Source organism: Cuculus canorus, chromosome 10, assembly GCF_017976375.1.
Source record: "Cuculus canorus isolate bCucCan1 chromosome 10, bCucCan1.pri, whole genome shotgun sequence".
NCBI classification, from domain to species: Eukaryota; Metazoa; Chordata; class Aves; order Cuculiformes; family Cuculidae; genus Cuculus; species Cuculus canorus.
In genome coordinates this window covers 14,432,011-14,454,367 of record NC_071410.1, presented here as the reverse complement: position 1 = coordinate 14,454,367, position 22,357 = coordinate 14,432,011, and the positions used below count along the sequence as shown (strand labels likewise).

At 39.7% G+C, this 22,357-nt stretch overlaps 1 protein-coding gene across 33 annotated transcripts in view; it reads left to right on the top strand.

Moving 5' to 3' along the window:
* IL1RAPL2 (interleukin 1 receptor accessory protein like 2) overlaps window positions 1-22,357 on the top strand; it is a 408,898-nt gene that overhangs the window by 215,153 nt on the left and 171,388 nt on the right. For 30 of the 33 annotated variants that reach the window (XM_054075336.1, XM_054075318.1, XM_054075335.1 and 27 more), the window contains one exon: window positions 12,005-12,278. The exons of 1 other annotated variant lie outside the window; for it this stretch is intronic. In XM_054075336.1, the coding sequence (XP_053931311.1) occupies window positions 12,005-12,278 (274 nt within the window). Of the gene's footprint in view, window positions 1-12,004; window positions 12,279-13,751; window positions 13,847-18,327; window positions 18,588-22,357 lie in introns of those variants that run through there. 2 more of the 33 variants (XM_054075340.1, XM_054075342.1) reach the window with 2 other exon arrangements.

Sequence of the window (22,357 nt, the reverse complement as noted above, 5' to 3'; positions counted from 1 at the left end):
TCTTCCTTCAGATGTAGAGCTGGACAGATGACAGTTCTGTCATCTGAACTGAAAAATCTGTTGTTGTGAACTGAAGAAATAATAAAGTCAAAATAATAACATTGACTAGGTTGAATTAAATAGAACATTTTTAATTGGGAATGCATCCAGTCACAACAGTGTGTGTCAAAATTAATTCTCCCCTTCCCCACGCTTGCCTCTCCTGCTGAATTCAACTTGCATTTGGAAGGGGCGGTGAGGGAAGGATGGGGGACCAGGGCCACGAGAGCCGCAGCCCTGAGCTGGAAGTCCTGAGCCCTCTCGAAGTCTGCTGAGAGGAGCAGGGACAGCTTGCCTGCTCCAAGCAGGGACAGAAGGTCTCAGGGCTCTCAGCAGTTGGAGCCCCCCAAACTCATTGAGATGCCTGCAGCCAGACTTGTAAAGCAGCATCCTCTTTGTAAAGAAGATGGATAGAAGAAGGAGGTATCTGGCCTCGTATTTCTGTCCTGTCTCTCTTAATGACTGTGACTTTTACCTGCTTAAGAATTCAAGTACTGCTTTTCCATATTTTAAAATATGATTTCCTAAGTTGAAAACATTGCTTTTCTTTGGGGTAATCAGTAAAGAAGCTGATCCAGGTGTAGCCACCTCGATGCTTTGTTTTTATTAATCATTTAAAAATACTCTTTAAACACTTGACCTCAAACTGTTATGGGAAAGTAAATGATGGAGGGAGATTAGGTCAAGAAACCGGGAGTGAGCAAGAGCATGATAGAAAATGAACAGTCTCCACATTGCTTGCTGAGTGTCAAGAAACGAGTCAGTACAAGTGGGAGGCATTAAACAATTTACTCCAGTTATGTAATTTTTCCGGTTTATCAGTTATTCAGGTGAAGGCTTTTATGATGACTTTTCAGAGTAATCTTCTAACGTTGAGCCGTGATGATTGAATAACGATGAGCTGATGGATGGTGGGATTGCAGTCTAGGGTCTCAGCTGGAGGACATGGTGACATCTGAAGAAAGGCCTCAGGTATTAAGGGCTCCCCGGCTCCCCTCACGTATCCTGGATCCCAAATCCTGTCTTTGCTCGGCCTCAGCCAGGAGCTCAGACATCTCTCCATCTTCCTGTCCCCCTCTTGGGTGCTGCTCAGTGAAACACGTGGCAGCTGCATGTTTTGCAGAGTGAGTTGGGACTGCTGAGGATGACAGGAGGCCCATGAATAAAACACAGACCTGTTTGTTTTGTGCCGTTCTGAGCAAATGATGTATTAGTAATGAAGGATTTGCAGTTAGTCGCTTTTGCTTACTAATAAATGAAATGTTCCTGATGCCAGTTTTGTTTCTGGCTCATGAAGTTACTGAAAGTATGAGGAAAAGGCTGTAAACTGGACTAGTTTGGGACCTCTCTGTTTTATAATGGTTCTTATTTAAAGATAAATAGTTGTTGTGCTGCACTGGCTCAAAGCAGTGCTGGTTTCTGTTGGCTTTCAGTCATGCGTTAGCCGTGGCCTAAGCCTTCTGAGTCAAGACTTGAGCAAATGACCAGGAAGCGGATGAAGTCCCTGGGAATGTGCCCCAGCGATAACAAAATGGCTCAGGGCTGTCACTAGGGCTGAGCAGAAGCGAAGCCCTGGGAATGGGAATGCAGAGAGGTCTGAGAGGAGCCGTGGTGCCACTGCCGGGACCTGCTCAGGGCTGCTGCTCACAGCTAATGTGGAAAGGGGTTGGGATGTGACAGGGAGATCTGAGACAGCAACCCGGCCTCCATTTCACGCTCTGCATCAGAGAAATGAAAGTGGTCCCCTAAACGTGGCCCTTGTTTTCAGTGGAGATACATTCCTGGGATGTGTGGAGCTGCTGGTGGATGCAGTGCTGCAGGATGTTGAGATAGGCAGGTTCTAAAAAAGTGTGTGTCAATTGTGAAGTGGTACCTAAAAGATGTGCAAGGCTGCGTTGCGGAGCACAGCATTGCATTCCCACTTGCTGTTCACCTAGAGATATTTGTAATGCAGGTGGCTCTTGTAATGGTTCATTTTTCAGTCATCCTTCAGTTTTCTTTCTTACATGTAATTTTATAGCTTGGAATAAGAATAATTCAATTTTTGTTTCTTTTAAGTAGAAACAAAAGTCTTAAGAAAAATATCTACTGTTTAAAAATACTCATTTTGAGAGCACTTAATAATTCATCATTTACAGATACATTTCAGGCAAATCATCCTCTAACAATCCTATTCATAGTTGTCTTATAAAAGCAAATATTGTTTTGATTTGCGAATGTTCATATTACTGAAACAAAACTGAGAGTGTTCTGCAGTCCGGAGAGTTTCCTATTTAAATTCTGCTGTGTACATGGAGCTGATGAATTAAAAAGGAGAAATTACAACCTAGGTTAGAGTGTGGGTCACAACCTTTTCAAACAGAGGTCCACCTGTCATGCAAGTGGAAATGCTAATTGGCTCACTGCAGCTGAAATTATCTGAGCCAGATAGCATGGGGGATGGCATAGCGATTGTAAAATGGTCAGCATGTCTAGCTATCCAAAGCTAGGTTATCTGTTGCAAAAACTGGTTATTTGTTGCAAGTAAATTCAGATGAACTTGAATTGTTCTTTTCTATTCATGAGCGTGTCCTCATTTCAAGCTGTTTAATATTGCAATTTGTTCATTAAGTAGTTAGCCAATGTCCAAGGCTGAAATGTTCATTCTGCCTAGTGTATTTACGATAGAGAACTGTTTTTTTAAAGCATTTGGTAATCTTCTGGTGGGCTGACTGCAGCTTTATAAGCTAGATAATAAATTATTAAGAAGTTGGTTAGAGAGTGTGCACACCCAGATACAGGCGTTCACATGAAAGGCTCCCTTTACGTGTCTCTGGATTGTGACCAGCAAGGGCTGTGTCGGTAGTAGGACCAAATCACTGGGATGAGGTAGGCTGGAAGAGGCCTCTGGAGGCCCAGAGTCTGGGCTTCTGCTCAAAGGCTTGGCAGGGTGACAGGTTGGCTGTGCATGCAAGGCAGGTGCGTTGGTCAGGCATGAGTTGCCTGTGGTAAATGGGGAATTTGAACTAACAGAAATGTCCCTGCTGAGGTGTTTCAATGAATAACTGCTTAAACCTTGCACAAATACCATGTAGCTCAGCCACAGTAATAATTGCGTCTGCTTTCCTCTTAGGATGGGGTGTGATAGTATCCCTAGTCTCTTCTGATAGTATCCTTGTTTTCTTCTGTTGAGCAGTTTTCCTCTGCCATAAGTGAGATGTAGTAAGAGCTGATCTCTGTCACTCAAGGATTCCCCTCTGTAACAGAGGAAATGAATTTAGCCCAGTGTGTTCAACAGGGACTCCATCTTCCTAACCTAATCCAAACTCAAGAGGACTGTGCCCTCAAAGCAGATAATCTAACTCAAACTATCCATATACTTAAAAATAAAATAATCTTGTGCAGGTACGCCAATCCCTATGCCTCACAGGGACCAAAAAGTTAATAGAGTTTCATTCTGTTTCATTTTGAATTCTTATTATTCACAGTTCTTTCCTACAATTCCCTGCTGGGAATAACAAGCAGCAGATATAATTTCCTAATTGTGTGATTACTTGAGACTGCAACTACCTGATCTGGGATCTAGTTTCCATTTACTTTACCTTCAGTAACTTTATTCAAAGGGACTAATGAAAAGGCATTCATCAATTATTGAAATGAATTCAGCTTTGTTCCCAAAGTTTGCATGGTGCTAAAGACTTGAAAACAGAAGTGTGTGAAAGTCTCCGTGGGCTAATGTGGTTGGATGGAGAATATTATAATAGAACTGTCTCGGAGAGTGTCCTTAAAGAACTCGTGTATGGTCAACGTCACTTAAATTATTAATTGCATATACCTTCAGGTACAAAGCATATTTCCAGTGTGTGGCTCCTTACTTGAATTTTTCTTAGAATGAAATTTTAATTTATGAATGCAATGGAATATTTTCAGTCTGTTTAACTCACTGTTTAAGTCAGTTTTTATTTTCTCTTGTCTTTGAGAAGGAAAACAAGAATCTGTATCTAAATTGTCTTAGCATAGTTCTGTGCACCAAAGAAGTATCCGAGATGCTGGGATCTCTCTCTTTGTGATTTTCCAGTGTTCATTGACTTCCTCAGGGATCCAGTAATAAAAATGTCAATATTAATTGTGGAAGATACCAGAAAAAAAAATATTGTTTCCCATTTCTGGAGCTTCAGAGGTGGAGTGGGTTTTATTTACTAGATTTTTGTGGGCATTATGTGGAAAATTAATGGGCTTCAGATGGGTTTCAGAGCTGGATTTGCAGTCTATTGGTTTCATACCTGTGTTACACTGAGTTGTTGTGTGCCTGAGTTAAGTTTGTTTATGGAATTTCAATTTTAGTATTTAACAGGAAAGTTGTTACTTGTTCAGTCCAAGTAGCAGGTGTAATTGTCACATAACTGATCTGGCCACTCCAATCTAAGTAACATAGGTTTAGAGTAATATTCCCTTGCTAGTGGGATAAAGGAAAAAGGGACATGTGCTGATGTAATGATATTATTTCATAGCTGACTTTGAAGAAATGGGGATTCACTTCTAGATCCAAAAACAAAAGAAAGAGGCTTAATTGTTTGGATAATATGTTCACTGCAGATCATCCTCTTGGCTTACTTCTGCGGGCTTTACTTCTGAGGGGCTGAGAAGGCAGGACAGCCTGGGGCACAGTTGCTGAACTCGTGTCTGGGACTTCACAAAGTATATAAAGGCATAAAGTGAATCCGTGAAGTCAGATTTCTTTATTGTTCGTCTCCTGGCTTTACTGCTGTTGATTTTCAAGGTGCCTTTTACATTGTTTGCTAACATGGTGGCAGCCACAGAGGATCAAGGCATTACGTGGCATATTTAAAACCAAACCACTTTTCAAGCTCCAATTTCTGTAGTGTTTACTCCAACACAAACTCTTAAAAAACCTGCCAGATACTGAAGTGATTAGGAGATCAAGGTCACCAAACACTCATTTTTAGGGTAAATATGCTGCATTTTAAACAGTTGCTTTAGTGTTCTTCTCTTCTTTTTCTCTGTGCTCAGCAGAGCAATCCGCTTGAAGCAAAGAGCATAACTTTGGAAGGGCACTTGAGTTTAGGTCCATCTGTCTCCAGTAACATCTGACTTGGAAGACATAGCAAAGAATATGATGGGACCAGAGATTTCCTTTCCATCACAGAATGTGTTTCAGAGCTCTCTTGTCTCCAGCAAAATCTAACCTGCCAGCTGCGATTTGTTCTTCTTTCCATCAGCAAGTATTCTTGAAACCTCTGTGTGATAAAGGTGCCACCTGAAAAGCTGGCTCTGACAAGTGCTACAGGGTGAAATGGCCCTGTCCAGTAACTTCTACTGACACCACTCTAGCATTTTTGTTCTTCAAGTGTAATTTCTCAGTCTTGACCTCATTAATCTGCCATCGCTCCTGGACACTGAGAATTTGTTCAGGGTCTAAGCTGTTTTTTCTCTCTCTAGAGAATTTTACAGATTGGTAATCTACTAGTATGTTCTTTCTTTTGCATTTTCAATCTTAAGTCTGAAATGCTTCTGGCTTCCTATGCATATGTAAGTCAGGACAGAGCAATCCGTTGTTATTTGGGCCTCTGGCAGTATATACTTACAGTTTGTTTGACCTCAAAGGAAATGATGAGTGTTCGGCTGGAATATTTGACATTTAAATTGGGTTGTTTAGCTGTGGGTCATAAGAAAAGCTGGTCAAAAAGAATGAAGCATATACAAGTCTTTAGCTCATTTTACAGAAGTCTGAAGCTTTGATCAAAACTTGGAAAAAATTCAGCCAGTGTATAAGGATAAGTAAATGCATTTTTCCTTATTAATAAGCCAGATTTGGAGAGATATTTGCATATTGCTAAATCTAATGAAGTTTTTTTGCACTCTTCATTATTTCAATTAGGAACTCTGGAATGCTTGTACTTTATATGTCTTGAAAGTCCCAATCTTTTTCATCAGTACATTTGAATGGTCTAAATCTTGCTAGAAAACATTCAGAAAACGGAGATCAGAGTAGAGAAATTACAAAGTCTGTGACTGATGCTCTTCTTGGATGTTGTGTTTCTACAGCAACATACTCGCGGTTGAGGATTGCTGAATCTAGACATTGCTGTGATAGAAATGAATTATTTAGTTAAAGTTGTTAACAGGGTAGTAGGAGAAACATTGCAAAATTCACCCAGCTTGAATCTTGATAAATGGTTATTTCCTCAGGATTGAAGGTGGTTTTCTAAGTCGTCTTCATCTCCAACAGATGCATTTTTTTTTCTATTTACTATATCCCTCAAGCAACAACTATTTGATTTTTCCTAAAATGCAGTTTACAATATAAGCAGAGTCAGAGGCAAAAACTAATGTTCACTTGACTCAAAGAAGGGTGAAACTGCTCACATCACTGACACTCTACCTGAGCTTCCTTCTCCTTTTCTTTTTAATTTGAGATTAGCTCCCCTGCAGCTGCAGAAGGCCACCCTACTTTCTCTTCTGAAGTATGGCCAGTGTAGGGTTCTCTTCCTGCCCTGAGAAACTGGGTAACTCGCTCTTCTTGTCAGTGAGATCAGCTCAGACATCAGTTGGTAGAGTGGGTTTTAATTGTTAATTATTTGTTAATTAATTGTTATGTGTGTCCTGGGATCAACCAGATTGGTAGGTCAGGTAAGCAAAGTTCTCACCTTGCTTTGGAGGAGACATCCACTATTCTGAAGAGTGCACAGAGTGGTCAATAGACTGTTTGGTTTGAAATGTGTTCTCTGATCAACGAATGTATCTCTGAATATTAGAATATTCGAAGATTCACAGTTTAGGGATATAGGGTGGAGGTTGCCGACAGTTTTCAGGTGGGTCATCCCCTGACATGTCTCATGGTGCGAGGTGCAGGGAAGGGCTCTGGGAGGAGGGAGGAGGCAGGGCGGCAAGGGACCACACACTGGGCTCAGCACACAGACAGCTCTCATATGGCAGTGCCAGGTTGTGAGGAGAGGCTGCCAGGGCTCCACCAGGGTTAGTATAATGCAGCCAGAAAGCCAGAGAGATGAAACCAGTTATGTCTGGTGAGCCTGGCTTAACACCCTGACCCTTTGTCCCGCCAAAGCTATTAAAGGCAGTACTGTGTTTGCTCAAATGCAAGGTGTTCCCTTTTCTCCAGAATCAAGATCTGAAAAAAACAAGTTGCTGTAACTGCTTTTTCTCCTTTAAGAGTCTGAAAGTGTGCTTCCGCTTTAGAATTCTTTAATGAAGTGCATTGTTTGTTGCTATGTGTCTGCAAACCCTGAGCATGATGGATGTTAGTTCCTGGACTCTGCTGTTCTATGGTTAATATATAAATAAAAATATAACTCCTGTGTCAGAGGAATGGTGGATTTTTTTTTTTCCCTGACTATGTATTTACAGTCACAAGCATTGCTTGCTTTGTGGAGCAATAAATTTAATGCATTAGCTAGTATATTGTTTTTTAATTATGTATTTGTAGATGATTTCAATTTAAAATTACATTTTCAGGTAACAAGGTATGCAAACATGTTTAACAATGCTGTGATAAAAACTGCTGTAGGTGACAGATCCCTACAAAAATTATTACAGGCAGATTCACAATGCAAAAAATTATTTATATGACAGCAAGCAGAAAGACAAATTACTCGGAGACTATGTACATGCTCTTCTATAATTGCTCATAAATTATTATGGTTCATGTTAAAATGCATCTAGACTCCCTAGACAACTAGATTTATTTAAAATAAGAATAATGGGGAATTACCAGGAAATGTTAGGGACAGAGATGCAATACACACTTTGGGTGGCTGCTGACGTCAAAGTACAGTAACTTATTGTCAACCAACTTAATTTATAATTTGCTTAATAACTTTGAAACCTTCCTTTTCAATCCAATCTCCCCTTGGGTTGCATTAGCCTAGAGAGATAATTGGGATGGACCCAGTGGGGCCCCACCGTGATTCACTGCTGCTGTGTTTTCCTGCCCATGGGGGTCACATTGTGACTCTCTCCTGCATCCATGGAGGGCTCTCATGTACCTGAACCCTTTCATGTTCTACAAAATAAGTTTTAATTTGGTTAGTTGGATTAGGAGCTATGCTAGTAGGGTGGAGGGACTGAGAGATAGATGGGGAACCCTCCCTTGCTTAGGAGGTTGGGCTAATAATGGGACACTATTTTTCCACATTAATGCTCCAAATTTTAGAAGATATTTCAAAGAGTCTTTATTGGAAGTGTCTAAAATACTCCCACAATTGATAGGTTTTAATTTGAACAGACTTTCAATTACGCATTTATTAAGGATCAGCTGATTATTGGGTAGCAGAGAAAAGATGTATATACATTTATGGTATAATAAATGCCTCTCTCTAATGCTGTTATTCTTCGTTTACCACTCTGATTATATTACCTATTGAGAGCCAGCCCAAGAAAAATGACAGCAAACTTTGTTCTGGATAATGGAGTGCTAAACTCCACCTTAGCAGCTCCAGTCATTTGTAATGACAGCTTGGAGAGTACTCCAAACGGATGTAACAATGCTCACGCTCCAGTGACTGACAGCACAGCGAGAGGAAAAATTCCAGCTTCCACGTGAGCACTGGGAGCCTGACCTAGATTTTAGCCTCTACAGCTTCATAAGAGGAAACATTCTTGACTGTGTATTTAACAAGAAGAAAAAAAGAGCAAGGGGAAAAAAAGTCGTCTCCTGTTTGATTAGTCTTTCTTCGATAATTAAGATTTAGTCAAGGCGCTCTGTGAGACTTCACCCCTCTGCAGATGCCATCAACCTTGTAATGAATGGTTACGCGGTTTCCTGTGTGCTCTCCTCTCTGTAATTACCACCTCCTGGCATGCTGCGGGGTGCAGCCGGGGCAGGCAGCGCCATGGGCAGGCAGCTTGCTTGCCACTTCACCTGCCGCTGCGCTGGCTGTGTTGGGGGCAGCCTTGCCGCTGGCTGCTGAAATCTTCCATTTGGATGCTGTTAATGGGAAAAAGGTCTCTAGTGTAAATCTCCTTTTCTTTCTTTTCTCCTTTTGACCTGCAGGGACTGGGCTGGGGTCTTTCATCCATTCCATTCTGTTTTATATACTCCAGCAGTTGTAATTTTGAAAATAAAGTAGTAGAGAGGTGCACGGGGAAAGGGAGAAGAAATTTTCAAAAGAAAGATGAGGCAGATTGAATGATACTGAAGGGTGCTTAGGGTTCATTTGAGCTGTGCTTTGACGAGTGGTTTGCTGTGGATGTGGGAGAAATTTTATTGGAATCGGTGGCATTTTCAGCTTCCAAAGCTGGATTTCCTTACTGGGTCAGTACCTAACTCTGTAACGCTGCCTAATTGTGACTCTGTTCTGTGATAAACTGAAAAACTGACACCTTTCTCCTTGACCCCCAGGCTTTCCCCATGTATCTGCATGTCAGTTACTCTTTACTTTGGTTTAACTTTGCTTTAACAGCACAGACCTGAAAGCATTCAATGACGTGATGGGATTAGATTGACAGAATTAATTAGATCAGCTGAATTAGTTTGGTTCTGGGCACCCGTATTCATTTCAGCTCACGCCTCTACTTTTGTGACTTTGCTAAAGCACTGGAGGAGGGGTGCCTTTGAGAATACCTGTATGTCCTGGAGAATGGGGATGAGCCATCTGGAGAGCTCAGCGTTGCTTTTCACTTCCCTTGCTGAGAGAAGGTGGCTGTAAGATCTGCACTGCGCTTTAATTGTAAACTCTCACCAGCCTGAAGAACGGGGCTTAAAATAAGCACAAAGCTTTTGTGAGGAAGTACATTGATATGGACTACATTGATACTCGCTCAATGTAAAAGCCCTCAAAGCTACCTATAGAAAATAATTTATGAAGTCAGAACCGTTTTTTGATGTACAAATTGATTGGATGTGTTTGTAGGACTTGGGAGACTTGAGGTCATTTTCCAGCTCTGCTGCTGGTTACCTGTGTCTGTGTAACACCATCAGACAGAGGTGAATGCGGTGTTTCTTGGGGTCCTGGCCAGAGTCTGAGTTCCAATGTGCAGATTTGGTCACGATGAAGGATATTATAAACTGAGAACCAGTACTTTGGTACATGGTTTTCAAGTAACTTGTCCTCTTCTGTGTGACACTGAGCTACGAGAAGGAAAACACAGAGGAAGAAGTGACGCTGCAGCAGTGGAGGGAGGGAAAAAAATCTGTAAATTGCTGTCATTAACGGTAGCTATTAAAAACAAATTTTATTTTAAATCAGCAGGATGTTTTCAGCAAAATGACTATGAAAATAAAATGGAAGTTGACTGAAATTGGATGTACGTAACTTCTAGTGAATGTTTTGGGTTTGGGGCCTTTTTAGTTGAAAAAAGAAGTCAGTCGGCACAACCGGCAGCTGCCTTTCCAGCTGCCTGTGGGGCAGGTGGCAGAGGCAGGTAGCCAGATCTGCACCCCTCGAGGGGAAAGTACTGGATGGTCTCCCTTCGCCTGTTGATAGCTTTACGACCGTTGTTACATTAAACATATAGCTTTGAGTAACGGCTTTTCCTTCCCTCTTGAGCCTATGTTAGTTTGTTTTACAAGTGAAATTTGTTTTACAAGATGCTACATGGAAGTTTATGTATTAAAAATGTATGAAAGTGATTAGTGTTTTAAAATCTGGTTCAGCAGTATGGTTCATGGGGTGACAGTACAATTAAAGCTGATTTACTGCAATGGGGAAATTAAAACCTTCCATTTCTCACAGTTAGTTTCGAAGGGTTCAAAAGAAGCCTGAAAGAATGGTAGACAATTTTCTAGATCTGGTATTCCACCATGTGTAGAAATTTTGGCTTGCTACATTTGTTAAGCAAGTACATGAAAAGAATCCCTTGAAGAGAGAGTGCCATTGAAAATGCATATGAAATTAAGAGTGTCTGCGGTTATAATTTAGAGATTGAGAACTGATACTGTAAATGCAGAAAAGGCAACTTGAACCTTACTTGGTTGAGTATGAGGTAGTTATATCAAGGGTGAAGATGTTCCACTTAGATGTAGGTGGATAAGAACAATAAATTCTAAGAGCTACACATTTGATCAAGTGTATTAATTTTAGGCAGTGTTTTAGGCATGTTTTAGGCCCATGGATGATCTGTCTTTGCAGTCTTTCTCTTTGGTTCTATTTTTGGTTGATTTTCAGCCTTACTGTTTCTCTGGAAAAAAAAAGTTGAATTACAAAATCTCTCATTTGTGAGGGGGAGTTACATGTTGATATGAATGCACGTTCTTGGATTGTATTGTTACTAAGATGATTTAAAAGCATGGGAGAAATTGTAGGAAGAAGTAATCTTTTATTAAACTGGCTGACACTCATTTTTTGAAATTGAGGTATCAAGAAAACAATTTTGAAAGTTTTTGCTGAATAGAACATCAAATGATCCCTTTTCATATTTATGCAATTCCTATATTAAGCTTGATTGCACAGGTAGCATGTTGTAATTCTATCCTGTTGTATATAATAGATAGCTTTACAGTTTGAGTAGGATGTAGAGTAAAAAGCCGACTGGAACTGCCTTGAAAAGAAAATGACAAATATCACATCCGTTGCTTGGGTTTGTTTTTTAATGTAAACATAATTAGCAGAGAAGAATGGAAAAGTTTTAAGGGGTAAGATTGGGATCAGATGCCAATGTACATGTTCATCCGACAAGGAATTATAGAATTCAAAACTGGTTATCGGAGCGAGTAGTTAAGATGAACACATCATTTATTTATCAAAGAATTAGTGTTTTGGGGTTGAAAATAATAGAATTGACCAGGCCTGATGTGCTCTACTTATTGCCTGCACGTTTCCATTTACATGTCACTAAAAAGGTGTATAAAGCTCTTTAATTACCTATAGCTGCTTCAGGTTTTTCACATTGGTATAAAACAAAGGTTCTTTTCTGTTAAATAATTGCATTGCATTTCACAAGCTGCCTTTCGCTATCTTGAAAAAATATATCTGTATCTAATATTTCTTTATTATTGTTTTGCTTTCAGTTGATGGTTGCATTGACTGGTCAGTGGATCTCAAGACATACATGGCTTTGGCAGGTGAACCAGTCCGAGTGAAATGTGCCCTTTTCTACAGCTATATCAGAACTAATTATAGCATGGCCCAAAGCACAGGTCTTAGGCTTATGTGGTACAAAAACAAAGGAGATTTAGAAGAACCCATTATATTTTCTGAAGTTAGGATGAGCAAAGATGAAGATTCAATATGGTTTCACTCGGTTGAGTTGCAAGACAGTGGTTTCTACACGTGTGTTCTAAGGTGGGTACTGTGCAAAAGTATAAATAAGAATGTATAGATTGTGTTGATTAAAAAATAAAGTGTCTATATTTGTCTCTCAGGATTGAGAGTCTTCCAGTTAATAAATACTCATCATTTTTATTCTTATCATTATATTTGTCACATAATGTTTTGTCTTAAAATTAGTTTTCTTAGTAATTAGTTACCTCTTCCAGTAGCTATAATTAAACATGTGATTTCACTTAATTACTTTTCTGTTCCAAGTCCAACATTTGCAAATTCTCATTTTGCCATAAACCTCCAGAACGGGATACCTCTTAAATCATGACATATTCTGGTTAAGTAATGCTCTTTTTCAAGTCCTCTGAGTTATTCAGGAGTTTAGAACCATTTGAATTATTCTGATGGGGTTAGGCCATGGGGAGTTACAGTTCTGCCTGGTTTTGAAGAACTGTTTATTTTAATATACAGTTATAATTTGTCGTAAATCTAAGCAGACGTTGTTTGGTAAGCCTCTGAAATGCGTGTCTCAGTAGTATTTTGGAACTGCTGGATGAGCCTTAAATTAAGCATATGCTGGAGCTCGTGATTTCCATCATGTGGATGTTGATGTCAGCTCCATGCCTAAAATGAGAAGATAAAAAAGGAGGACTCTTTAAGAATGAATGAATAAGTATCTCCTAAATGATTTGGTTTTAAGTAAAAAGAGTTTACAGATACTTTATATGATTCAGTGTTAAACTAGATAGTTTCAGAGAATGAAGCTTGGTTCAGCCTGGTCTGCTGTTCTATACTGACATTGTGCACAGGTTTGATGATTTAATATCTGATATTTGCAGCAAAAAAGCAGCAGTGTTCAGAGCTCAGAATTTTTTCTCTCTCTAATTCTACTAAGTCTTGCTGCCTCCTCATTTTCCTCAGCACATTTTGATCCTGAAGAACACTACTAAAATCAAAGATTGAGCTGTGGTGCATGGTGGTTTGTACTGGGGAACAACTCACTATTAAGTCTGTGTTGCAGCCTTTAGAGTTAATTATTCTTTTATTAGCTGCTCTGTCATGGGTTTGGTGTAATGTGATTTCCGTGATATTGAAATGTTAGAGGAAGATAGCGATTTACATGTTTCAAGGGAGCTATACCTTTTTCATGAGAAGTTGCTGTTGTGATAATCAAGTTACTCATTTAATATTCTGGCAATTTTAATGCAAATCTCATGTGAACAATAAAGAATTGATCTTGGCTCAAATTCTGGGACGTACTTTTATCTGGAAAATTGTAAAACTCTTTTCTCATTTACATGACAAAGTAATTTTGGTAACAAATGGGCAAGTTCTTAAATAATTCACGCATCCTCCTCATTTTGAGATAAAACTATATGGTGTGCTTCTTCGAAGGCATTACACAGCAGTAAGGTCTTCCCTGTCAGTTATACAGTTTTTCTGCTTCGGCTACAAATTTCTTAGATAATTACAGATCGTTTTTGCCTTTTTCAGATTCACGTCGGAATGCAGAATATTATATCTAGTGGTTACACATGAGAGACTATATTTCTTCCTTTACTGAACTTCTTTTTTCTTCCAAAAATTTGGTAATGAATCCTTGCTGCTACTGTTTATAAAATCATAGGTAACTTAAAATAGCTAAGGAAATAGTAATACTAATTAATTTTAATTTCATTGAAACTGACTTAGTGGTAATGTTCTGAAATATGACCACACTTCTGTGGTAGACTATCCATACCATTAACTGTGTAATTTCAGCTTTATTAATCCATTTTTTTGAGAGGAATAAGCACGTTTGTGTTTTAGTCATTAAACAGCATCACCTGCTTTCTGAGAATTAGGAGGTCATGGATGAGAGCACTAATTCTAGAATTTTAATTTCTAGAAATATTAGCAATTTATGTTACAAACGCCTTCTTTTATAGGTTGAATGAATAGAGACTAGTAGAGAGAACTCAGTGCAGTGGAAACGAGGAGGTGACAGTGTCCATCAGTGTGCAGCACTGGGTTTGGGGCTTCATACATAATTGAGTCTCTTGGTTTGGTAGCTGAATGAAAAAATGAAGGAAGAAAATGCTTTTATTCAAGATAAATGTAGAACTTTTGAAGTGTTTCTCAACAGAGCAGTTTTCATTTAGGTTCTGTAAGAGAAATTCAGAAGCAATTCCAGTCTTAATTGATGTTTTTCCAGCTGCTCACCAAGGATGTGGGAAACTCTGCTGCAATTCCCTGTGCTGCCCAAGGAGTGAAACACCATGTTTGTGTGTCCCAGTGGCCAAGACGTGCTCCATTTGACCACTTCAAGTCTCTTGCCGTAGAACTGTCTTACTTGTCTACGCAGAAGGGTGCAAGAGAGTGAGATGTTTAGATGTGGTGCTAAAGGCGAAGTGGGGACAAGAGATCTCTGTCCCAGAAGTTTATGGTTTGAAAGGAAGGACACACTTCCAAGCTGCGAAGATCTTCCCTGGTAGAAGGGAGTTGATCATCAAGGGGTTTTAGCAAGTCATAGATAAAGGATGTCACAGGCAATAGAGAGAGCTATGCTAATTCACTCTCCCTGAGCTTGTTACTTTTTTCCCCAGTCAAAACAAGGTGGCAAATATGAAAACTATGGGGAGAATGACAGCTGCACATTTTACTGAATTTCCTGTTTGTTGAAAAGATTCTTCACAATTCTAAAAAATTGTGGTGCCTGTAGGATCAAGGCAGGAGTATCCTTGAAGCAATCAGAAGGAATTTTTCAGAAGCTGCCTGAAAAGGGTGGGTATGAGCAGGTGAAGGATAGACTGATACGACAGTGATTTGGAGACAGGTAAAAATTAAATGTGTCAGTGAATTCTTTCTTATATAGAATTGTCACTTCATTAATCATAACATCTGTTTTGTAAGTGAATTTGAAATACTGAATAAAACTAGGGAATATTAGAGCAGACTTAATGAAAGAGATTGCTTCTCCAAGCTGAAGAGGTCTGATACCATAATTTAAATATTGCCTCTTCTTTAATAACCAATTATACATTGTTCCATAGGGGTGTGTGTGGGTTATGTATAACAGAACGAAATTATTGTTGCATTAATACTTACTTCTCTCTTCTTACAATATATTTTGACATTGAGCTGACACTCACATGCAAACCAAAGGTAATTTTCCTCCAGTGTTAAACCTGGCTGTAGCATATTAAGGGTTCCTGATTCTGCAGGGACTTTTTTCCGAAGAGTCCAAATGAGCTCTGTTAGCTAATCCACATGAATTCTATGGATCTGCTTTGTTCTCAGCTGCCTTTTCTGTGCCAAATCTTGTATTACTACAGGATCCAGTGACATCCAAAGGAGATACTGACTAATGGACAGACGTGTGTTTCATTACAGACCCCAGATAAATGCTGGGGTATTTGTATCATGACCTTACCGCCCAATATGGAAATGCCATGTTCTGGAGGTCTCTTTGCAGTACAGGCCCTGCATATGCCATTAAACCTCCAGCATCCACCAATGCTACTTTCAGATAAAGCTGTCAGCATTTCTGTTACAGAGATTTGTTGTTCTGGGGTTTTCACATCGGCATCTTCACCAGGGGATTCAGAGAGGAAGGCACCAAGGCCAAACATGGAAACTGAACCAGATCTAAATGCATAAGGTAGCCCTAAAATTCTGAGTATGCAAGACAGTCATTTGCCAGATCGTGTGCTGCTTTTCCTCTCTGAACAAATAATTTCTTTTCCATGTTAAACCCCCCTGTTTTTAGAAGAGGGAACAAGAACTGGGCCTGCTTAAATCTTCTTAACCTGATGGAAGAAGAGAAGATGAGCCAGGGAAGAAATATCAGCAACGTTTAGCTGCACCGTTGCCCTTAGCAAGGGACTGTTCCTGGAGTCCTTTTTTCTAAATGAGAATAGCTCCAAAATAAACAAATGTACTGAAGAAATGCTTTATGAACAAGATCATTAAGAGTAAAGCATTAGTGCATATGTGCTATTAATTAGTTGTTGGTGAACTAAAGTAGCTCAACTCCCATAATGTGAATCAGTCTGGGCCTTGAGGGGGTGCAGAGAAAGCAGGAGGGTGAGGTTTGTGGTCACCCGATTGGCTGACAGAACTAAGCCTCTATTTTTGTACAGGATGGAGAATAACGAGAGTGTGAGCGCCTTGAATGCCTACGAGGCAATAAACCTGCAGATCTTTAATACCAGCATTTGATGCCAGAGAACTGCCAACAAATCAAGTTAGGAAATCTGCATATCCTTCGTCCCTTACTTTGTCCAATCTGCACAGTTGTTAATGGAGAGCAACATTGCTATGGACATGCACGGAAGAATAAAGCCCTTGCCAAGCCATTGGTGAAATATTGAGATATTACTTTTTGAGAAGTAATAAAATAGACTGATAGTAGATTTTAAGCCTTCTGGCTTCTGAATGTCTGTGGAGCGCATGACCAGCAAATCAAAACCATATTTAGTCCGCCTGGAGGGGCTGTCAGTGAAACTTCATTTGCAGCTTAACCTTTGTGCTCTCACTTTAGTGGGTGTTAGGTGAAGCTGAAGAGCTTGTTTCAAATGCCTACAACCAGGACTGCGGTATGCACCCATCATCCCAGGAAAAGTTGCACCAGTTTTCTGAGCATTGAAAGTCTGACTTTCATGTGAAAGGAAAGAAGAGGTTTTTTTCAGGTCCAGACAGGAAAGCTGGACTAAATGATGTGAAAATGTGTAGGGGTAAGGCCACTTTCTCTGCAGCCATTTCTCGTAGTTCTTACAATACATGTTTTAATAGAGTCATTCATTTTATTGGTAGCAGTATCTTCTCATTACAGAATGTTTAATTTTCAGGTGCTTTGGCTTTTTTTGGCGCTCAGCTGTTCATGACAAAGGTGATTTTGTATCTCAGATCCCTTTGAATGTAGTGGTGTAATTCTAATTTAGTCACAAATATCTCCTTCTGTGTGCTTAACTGGCAAGTGCTTTTTTCCCCATAGACTCTGAAAATATCCAAGGATGATACTTTCTGGTAGGTCAGTGTCTTTTATCATCAGATGTTCAAGAGAAGCATGTCTAAGTAGCTGATGGATTACACATCTTGTAGTTACCTCTCAGACATACATGCTGGTATGTTATCAGCTTTCATGGTTGTACTGTCCCATGGAGTGTCTATAAAAGCCAGCTAAATTTCACACTTAGAGCAAGCACATAGATCCAGTATGGTGAAGCCTTCCCAGGTTCTCTGTGACACTAACATTAAATATCGTGCATTAAAGATGTGTGACATTTCCCACATTAAGAGTGACTGATTCTGTATAAACAAAATCCCTGTGATGCGTGGTGTACAATACTCGAATACAGTGCTAGAGGAGATACAATATAAAGTCAGTATGATTCATGATAAAAAAAAAGTTAACTTACTGAGATATAATGTTTTGGCATTATCAAAATGCAGGGGAAAGTAGAATCAGGATGATTCTACTTTTCTATCTACAATTGTGTAAAAACTGATGGTGCTCCTGCAAATCATTCTGATGACATTGTCTTTATTGAGAAAAATCAGTAATATCTGTTCTTTTGACACTTACACTTGCAGAAAAACAAAGATTTATTTCTTTTCCTTGGTGATGTGTATATTTCCGCTCACTCATCTTCCTTGTCTAAAGCTTTGAAAGAGAAAATATCCATCCTCTGTCTTTCTGAAAGCTACTGTTTACTGTTGATGAGAAGCTGCAGGAACAGTCAGGCATCAAGCAGAAATGTCCATGTTGCTCTGACTTCTCCATTGCAGCAGCATGCACAAGGGTGAGACTATTGTGTACCCTTCAGTTTTCCTAATGGTAAAATTCCAGCTGTAGATACATTTAAAATGACTGGCATTACCTTCTAGTCCCAACAGACTGTCATAGCGAAAGCTCCTTGTGCCGTAGTGCATCAGTAATGTTTCGGCTCGCTGTCACTGGTTGCTCGTGACAGAAGTGCTTTCGCTGGTGGGCTTCAAACCTTGCCTGGTGGAGATAAAGGATGCAAAATGGAGTGACTGTTTCCTTGTGCAGTCAACTTTGCTAGCAGGAGACCCGTTACTGAGATGTTCAGCTGTGCTCAGTCACCTCCTTTCCAACATGTCGGGGAGTTTTCATTCCTTTCTCTTCTCCAAATAATAGTGGAGAAGAATGTGCTTACCCAGGTACCACTCCTGTGTGAACCCATATCAAGCCAGATGTCCCTTTAACATGTCATTAGACAATGTCGTATGTCTCCTGTGAGTGGACACACAAAGGGAACGTTTCCTGAGGAAATCCATCATGCCCAAAGTACAAGGTGACGGAACCAGGACTTAAACTGATATTTGGTAAGTGATGCTGCAGGATGATTTCTTCTTTTCTGGCAAATGCTTAAGGGAAGACGAGGCCAAGAGGATTCAGCTGCAGGACTCAGACAGCTCTGATTTCACATTGGCATAAGGACATCCACTTCATGTTTCTTCATGATAGCATTCCTGTATACCCTTTGAGATAATAGCCAATCCGCTGGTTTTCACGCTCAGTTGCCCATATACAAACTGAGAGGGGCTTGCCTTTCCTCATTGCATCTGCAAATAGGACATACATGCATGAGGAAGGATGTGCTCCGTAGGCTTTGTTCCTGGAGGCAACAAAATCAGTGAGGTTTAGCAACGCAGACAAGTCTGATGGGTATCCTGAATGCTAACTTTTGTTTTGTGTGCTACATGTTGAATGATAAAATAGCATAGAGAAGTAGATGCACTAATTCACCCACTGTGTGGGTTGGAAGAAATAAAGGAGAAAGCGCTCTCAGAAACAGCATCCTGCAAATAGAAAATTATTGGAGAGGGATTTCTTAATGCTTTCCTGGGAGCAGTTGTCCCTGTGTCTCAGATTTATCTCATTCGTAATGGGGGCTTTTCAGTAAGACCGTATAATTTAACAGTAATATCCACAGTTCTAGTATAAAATTATTAGGGAATAAATGAAAAAGGCTTAGTCATTTGCAGTAGCAAACTTTGGGGCAACTTGCTGTGTTGTAATTCTTAAGGGCGAGGAAGAAATTTTCCCTAGAGCAAACGCAGCCAATTACAGGATTTCTTCTGCTGGAACAGGATGTGCTGAAGCTGCTAGAGACCAGATAGTTCATGAACTTAGGTGTGATATGCTGAGATAACTTGGCGTTTTTTGTGGCTTCTGCATTTCTTCTGTGTTCTATACTATATTTTCCTATATTCCTTTCTAATAACTAACATTTTTTAAGACTTTAAAAAATACAAACCAAAACCAAGGAACACTGTTCTCCTGTGTGATTCAACTTAAATGCTAGGAGATTTTCCCTCCGTGCCTGAGTAGTCCCTGTGGGAATGACAAAATGACAATTTGTTTGTTTTTCAATTGCTTCTGTCATGATGCAGAGGTCAGCAGGACCAGTGCATGTTCATGTGAAGACAACCAGAAAAAAATAGCTCTTTCTGACCCGTAACAGTGTGTGAGTCAGACTGGCCATCACTTGCTGTTCTCAGAGAGCCTTAAGGAATATGATACTGGAGATTATCCCTGAATTTTCAAATCCTGGCCTTGCTATTATGGGCTGTATCACTGACTGTACTAGGCACATCCTGATATTTTTGTGTCACACTTCTTTCTAAATAAGGATGTTAGCTGCAGTCCAACTTAAATTTAAACTTAGGTCTACACTTTGGTGAGAGATACCACTGTGAGATGCTTTACCCAACTGCCAGAGGAGAACATCTTTTCTTCTCTGTCCCAGTACCCAGGAAGGCTGAAAATTCCCCAAACAGGGCTAACCTCACAGTGAGGAGTACAGGTCTTGCTTTTGAGTCCCTCTGGTGAGAACTACATTCCTGATGGTTAATGTGAGGAGTCATCCCTTGATAACTGTTTTTCCAAATGTCATTAGTGTTAGCCTTTTAAAATTACCTTTCAGGGACTTTGGTCAGAAGTTGTTTCTTTTGAATAATGATGGTATAGCCTTTCTTTATTGTAAAACATGGGCCTCTGGGACATGAAGTATGTTTTAGTCAAGCTCGAATTTTCATCTTGTTTCTAGTGAGGCTTTTGTAGTGATTGAATCTTAGGAGAAAAGAAATACAGAATAAAAATTCTTAAAGACTGCTGGGTTAGCTTGAAGGGAATGGGGTACCTCTATCTGGATTCATAATGCGAGTCTTTTTTAGAGGATCCAAGGAAGAATTGATAATGCAAGAACGTTGGATTTGTAACACCGTGCTATTTTAGCACTTTGTTTTCTGAGATTGTACTTTCATCTTGTTTTCTTTTACTTGTGGTATCTTGAGAACTAGTCAGACATTAAAGGACAGGTAATGTGGGATTTGGATTTCTCCTTATCATGTGTAAGAACTGGTATTAGAATTACACTTATAAGAGCGATATGGAAGCAAAATACAAGACAAGAATGTTTGGAATTGTGCCAAGGGCAGGTACCTCACAAACAAGCCGCAGAATCACGGCACCTCTTGGCCAGTGGTTCATGGGGCGATTACAGCAGTGCCAGCCATCTGTTGATTTGTTTGTCTTTGGGCATTGCTCTCTCACTTGAAAAATTGATAAGAAGAAAAAAATCAAAAACTTTGAAGGAATAAATTTATAAAATTCTTGTGGAGAGAGAGGAAAACAATCAAATGCTCAATTAAGTCTGAAAGCTGATAACATAGGACATTCTTATAGCAGCTGGTAGTGGATCTGGTAGTGCAGTAATTGCTATGGGCCTTCAGATGAACAGACAGTTTGTGATGTAGTTATTGCTGTTATTGCTTTAAACAAGCAAAGATGAATGTAAGTGTTGGCCTATATAGTTCTACAATCAGTATTTCAGTGAGCCAGTGAAAATCTCATTAGAACAGCTGGAGTGTTTAGGTACATTGGGAGAGATCTAAGTCTGAGCTGTGCTTTTCCTTGAGTGCTGCTTTCATAAATGCACTTCCTAGCTTTTGGATCCACAACCATAGTCTTACTAAGACGAAAGGGTTAAAATGTAATAAAAACGCAAACACTTACTAAAAAATGGACCTGCAAGGAAAAAAAAATTGCAAATCCTCTTGTATAAATATGCAATTAAAAATTATTTATTTATTCATTAATCAATCTAGTAGATATAAAATGCTCAACCACTTTTCTGCCTCCTTCTTCTTTGTAAGAAAACTGATAAATGAGGGGAGAATGGTTCCATGCGTAGTAGAGATAGAATTGTTTTATTTGACTCTTTTAGCAAACCACTCTCACTTAGCAGAAACACAGATGCCAAAAATGTTTTTCCCGAAGTTGTTAATATTCCCTCTAATTTCAGTTTGGCCTTAGGCCTGATGAATTGTCTTGAATCCAAAAAAAGATGAAAAATAATTTAGGGATTGGCACTTTAATTTCAAATGTTTTTCTTACCCTTTCTTTATATTGTTTCTTTTTCTCTCTTGTCCTTGCTTCAGATTCAAGCCAAACTCACAAGTTTGCTATTGTTTTGCAACCTGTTAAGCTCCCTTGGTTTTCTTTGTGGTTTTCTATTGGATTCTAGGCTGGCTTCAGTTTGTGGTTTAAAGCCAGTTCCAAGTGGCCTGGGGATTACAGTGCTTGGCCACCAGAACAAGGGAAACCACTTTGTGAATGCTGGCAAAGCTAAACCATTCTGTACATTTCCAGTTGAGAGAGAAGGCCCGGTTTATAACTACTCCCTTCAAACAGGGAATTACAAATCTTAGTTTCAGTATGAAAACATAAGACACATTTTTTTTTCTTTGTACTATGAAGTGATTCTTTTCTTATGTCTTCCTGTTCCCCATGTGACCACTGCTACCTCCTCTAGAAATGGAGTATATTGGAAAACTACTCCCCTGGAAAATGAACGGGCTTGAAACCTTTCAGAAAAGACAAATTGTTAAAAGACCCACTTTGAGGCTCATGTGTTTATTTCCTTTACATGTTGAAAGTGGGCTGTGTGTAGTCTGCCAGGTTGATATAGGTTCCAATATTCTCTACTTATATAGAACTTCTTACCTGGCCTCATAGCACTGAGATCACCACTGCAAGGCCTCCAGCGTCTTCCTCACCTGCCTGGACAAAGCTTCCTTTTTATTCTTTC